The sequence below is a fragment of the Diaphorina citri genome, unplaced genomic scaffold (assembly GCF_000475195.1).
Source record: "Diaphorina citri unplaced genomic scaffold, Diaci psyllid genome assembly version 1.1 scaffold648, whole genome shotgun sequence".
Classification (NCBI taxonomy): Eukaryota; Metazoa; Arthropoda; class Insecta; order Hemiptera; family Psyllidae; genus Diaphorina; species Diaphorina citri.
This window is the reverse complement of record NW_007378081.1, coordinates 18514-23541: the sequence shown is the minus strand read 5'-3', so window position 1 is coordinate 23541 and position 5028 is coordinate 18514. Positions and strand designations below refer to the sequence as shown.

Sequence of the window (5028 nt, the reverse complement as noted above, 5' to 3'; positions counted from 1 at the left end):
CACTTTGTACCGTCCATACTGCCTCGACAACATAGATTCACCTCGTCGATCGACTACGTTTGGACACACCTTAAAGTTGAGTTTTGATAGAGGGTGACAATGACACATGCAACACTGTACAGGGTGGCGCATGGTACGATATCTCACGTCATACAAGGTGGTTCCAATAGAACAATGCTGAACCTAACGCAAACTTTAATACTGGAACTATTGGAAGGTTTTTCAGTTTTGATAATGGGAACTGTACCGTCCATACTGCCTCGACAACATAGATTCACCTCGTCGATCGACTACGTTTGGACACACCTTAAAGTTGAGTTTTGATAGAGGCAACTGTAAGTCTGTCTTACCGTTCCGAAATCGAAGGAAGACAGGATAGGAGAGAGCCAACCGTCCCGAGAACCAACTTTATCACATTAGGATAAAGTTCACACCGGGCGGGAATCCCGCGACAGCGCTAACTAGGCTGGCTTTTGAAGTCTGTTAACCTTTAAGAATGCTCGAAGACGGTTCGGGCATAGTCTCGGAGCATTCTCATAGATTACCAAATGAGATTGTAGACCCCAACCTCAGTGATACTTATGATGATAAAGACCAAACACTTTAACATGGGATTGCAGCCCTTAGTGATACCTACCACAGTCTCCAACTTTCAGAGTCAAGGTCCAGCCGGAAGCGAGAAACTGTTACCAGCCAACCGAAGGTAATAAGGGCTTTCCCAACTTATGAAATCAACAACATTAATCAGAATGCAATAAATACATACTAGTAATCTTCTGCTACTTACCAGCTAAGTCAGCAGTGTAAAAAACGATCAAGTGTGGCAATACCTAGATTAGACACCTACTTATTAAGCAATTGGTCTTTTTTCCTCCCATGATAAACTAATTCTCCCAAATTTTCAGTTTCAAACCATACTACCAATCAAGAACAAGAGCACTCCAAATACCCCCAAAGAAAAAGAAATCTACTATGACGTAAACAGATCAAACAGTGATACAAACAAACCATCTACCAGTTCAGACCATAAAACAGAAACAATCGTCTCACCAATACAAGCCAACGATGATAAAAATCGTACCATGAAAGTGAGCTTTAACACATCCCGTATGTTTGTAACCATCTACCAGTTCAGACCATAAAACAGAAACAATCGTCTCACCAATACAAGCCAACGATGATAAAAATCGTACCATGAAAGTGAGTTTTAACACATCCCGTATGTTTGCAAACACATCAAAACCACCTGAGAACAATCATCTATCTACGCCACGAGGGTTTGTCAGCGACAGTGAAGCACACACGAAAAGTGTCACCAAACCATGCACAGCGCCTTGTTCTAACAATCCGGATTGCGGATTCCTATGTCAAATACGAAAGAACCTCTCGTTGGGTCAACAGTCTTTGATTACAACTGCTTTCGGCTTGAAGTCCTACTTGTTCAAAGGAGGTTCCAATCAGAGTGTAGAGATCCTGGATGCGAATCCTACTGGAAGTCCAAACTGGGAAGAGAAAGTAAAGAGACCGCCGAGATATAACTACAAAATGGCAAGGAGAAGGAACCGGATGAGAATGAAGAGAAAAATGGAATCTCCGAGTGAAATGGAAAGCGATACATTGAGTGATGAATCGACAGACAAGTTGACTCGAATAAACACAGGTGCTGTCGATCAGGAAACAACCAATGATATGGTAAGTGAGGAAAAGAATATTTCACAGGAGAAACAGAGCAAAATATCGGATATCAAAGATACTGATTCCTTCCCCAAAGAAGAGACTTCCAATGAAAATCCTGGATCCATAAATACTGAAAAGAAAATGGATTTGAATGATACAAAGACTGAATTATCTCTGAAAATGGCTGAAACTGTATGTGAAAACCAAGGAAAGGATGCCCTTGAGGAGACAAATATTGGCGAAGTAACTGACGACAATCAAAACGGAAATCCAGGCTCTACCGGAAATGATCTTGGCGATAATGATAACATCAATAACGAAAACGAAACTTCGACTGTTGATTTAAAAGATATGAAAACCGTAAATGTACTCAATGATATTGGGGGATTACAATCAACAGAAATGCTTACATCAAATCAAAAATCAGATGAAGAAAATGACAAAAAATCAAATGAAGAAAACTATCTTGAAAACATCAACAAGGCTATGTCTGACATGGTAATAAATGAGGAGCTACCAAACTCAGACCTGATTAATACAGCCAATGAGAATGATTTAGAGACAACAGGAAATGAGGAGAGTACAAACATTGAGAAGATCATCCTTGCTTAGCTAAATTCATTTGAATAATGAACTTTTGACTTTTGGAAAGGCGAGTCGAGTCGTTGGTTAAGAACAAATGGTGTACTTTTCTGTACTGACATAATCGAATTGATGTACGGACTGTGGATAGCTCTTTGCTTTCCTTACTAATTGGATGTATGCTGTTACTCTACCATTTACTATGTACTAATGCTACCAGAGTCCAAAGAGTTACATAATAAAGTTCTACTGTTGATGAAAATTTCATTATTAGTTTATCTTATTGCGTCCGTAATTCTTTGAGTAGAGTACACGTAAGACTCACGATCTATAAGGAAGCGTACAACCCATGTCTAACATAAAATGTAGAAAATGATTGCGTCTATCGAATTTTCGGGCTTTTCAGCTCTATGTCCAAAGACTCCAAAGTAACTGGGGATAATTTTACGCTACCATTGCGTTTTTCATGGCTACTCATAACACGGAACACAAATACAGAAATGCTGTTACTCTACCATTTACTATGTACTAATGCTACCAGAGTCCAAAGAGTTACATAATAAAGTTCTACTGTTGATGAAAATTTCAATATTAGTGTTTATCTTATTGCGTCCGTAATTCTTTGAGTAGAGTACACGTAAGACTCACGATCCATAAGGAAGCGTACAACCTATGTCTAACATAAGAAATGTAGAAAATGATTGCGTCTATCGAATTTTCGGGCTTTTCAGCTTTATGTCCAAAGACTCCAAAGTAACTGGGGATAATTTTACGCTAACCATTGCGTTTTTCATGGCTACTCATAACACGGAACACAAATACAGATTCAGTTACATAGTACAGAGGATTCCACTGTATATTACTCGGTCAGTAACAGAACCAGAATCAGCGGAACTAGTTGACAAATAACTCCTGGGATCACATGATGGATTGGCCACACCACATTGTACTTCTAACCAGAATCGGAGATCTTGGTGATTGAGAGGTTTGATTCAAGAATGTCAAGAGAAAGCGAAAAAGTAAAAAAAAAAAAAGAAAAAAATATAAATGGAACAACTGGGCAAGAAAATTTCCGTCACAACCGGGATTCGAACCGAGGACCTTGGAGTGAATATAGTCGATGGTTCGACCAATGACCATCCAGTCATAAAAGTGGAGGGGGGGAGAGGGTTATCACAGAAATACTTTACTTTACTGACATCTTAGGCGGTTATCAGAGAATGGGGCTGGGAAAAACCTGCTACAAGCGATTGACCAGATGGTCACCCATCCAGATACTAACCAGACGCAACATTGCTTAACTTCAGTGAAAATTTGGGAACTGATGAATTCAACGTGATATCGCCGCGAAGCCGGCTAGGGCTAGTGCAAAGGGTATCCATAGGTATCTAGGGTAAGTGTACCATTTATTCGCCCACCTAAAAAACGTACCACTTTTTGGCCCACCTGTACCATTCGCCACATAAGTCTGAACTGGACAAACTTTTTCAAGATCCAATTTCATCAAAAGGAAGGGCTTAAAGACAGCTATTGAACCAGTGCTATTCAAAAGGTGTAGTCATAAAAACAAAAATTAGAAAAATAAATGTGGGCAGGTGGGCCAATAAATGGTGCGTTTTTTAGGTGGGCGAATAACCGCCAAAAAGCGGTCAAAATACCGCCAACCGCAGCACCTATTTTAACCAAACGTTTTGTGTTGCATCCTTGTCACATTTGTGAACTAGATACCAAATTTCAACTCTCTAACTCATACCGTTCCCGAGATATTGTTAAATTACACCGAAAACCGTCAAAAAGCGGTAAAATGGCGCCAACCGTTGCGCCGGTCTTAACCAAAATTTGAAACATGCATGCCAAATTTCAAGTCTCTAGCTCTTACCGTTCTCGAGATATTTTGTTTACAGACAGACAGACACACACACGGACCAATGGCTGGAACTTTGGATTTAGGCTCTAGGCCCTAGGGACCTCAAAACGTGTTTTGGCACTAAAAACTGACCATCGAAAATTTGACCCGATTACATTACTTTTCTTCCTATAGGATAAGGAAAGTAAAAAGAGAAGGATAGAAGGAACTGTAATGGCTAAGGTCTTACCGAAAACGAAGAGAAAAGGAAGACAGAGTAGGAAAAAGCCAGTTCTTCCGAGAAAGAACCTTATCTGTCCAAGATAAAATCCACCCCGGACGGGAATCGAACCCGCGGTCTAGCGCTTACAAGGCAGACGCGCTACAAGGCAGACGGACGCAAATAAACAAATTACAATCACAACCAAGCTAACTAGGCTGGCCCGGATCTTTAGTGACCCCCCATAGGCTATAGGGGTTTTTCTGTTACATTCTGTATAAAGTATAAACAATAGGTAGGTACTGTAGTACTACTGGTTCTAGAGATAGAGCGATCAGTGTGTGAACTATGAAATGTGAACTGTGAATGGATCTCGTTCTTATAATATAAGATTGTTTCTATCTAGGAACCTACCTACCTTTTTTTCCCCTTAGGACCGCAGAGTTTTTTTTTTTACATCACCCACTACCATTTTACCTACCGCTCTACTACCTACATAGGTGGGCATAGCTTCTCATTGGAGTATTAGGTGATAGGTAATTCTCGTTATCAGTAAGGTACCTAATACTTACGTAGATTGTAGGTACTTCATGTTTTTATCAATGGTCTCGTCTCTCTCTCTCTCTATCTCTCTCTCTCTCCCTCTCTCTCTCTCTTTATCTATAATTATTTATTGTTTATTTTATTCGTTTCTAATGATAAT

At 39.9% G+C, this 5028-nt stretch overlaps 1 protein-coding gene across 1 annotated transcript; it reads left to right on the top strand.

Annotated features, from left to right (window-relative positions):
• Positions 1 to 643: 643 nt before the first annotated feature.
• LOC103510818 (mediator of RNA polymerase II transcription subunit 2-like) lies at positions 644 to 2537 on the top strand. Its single transcript, XM_008475517.1, has 3 exons — positions 644 to 703; positions 906 to 1018; positions 1131 to 2537. The coding sequence occupies exon 3, from the start codon at positions 1195 to 1197 to the stop codon at positions 2287 to 2289; it is 1095 nt and encodes a 364-aa protein (XP_008473739.1). The 5' UTR covers positions 644 to 703; positions 906 to 1018; positions 1131 to 1194; the 3' UTR covers positions 2290 to 2537.
• The last annotated feature ends 2491 nt before the right edge of the window (positions 2538 to 5028 follow it).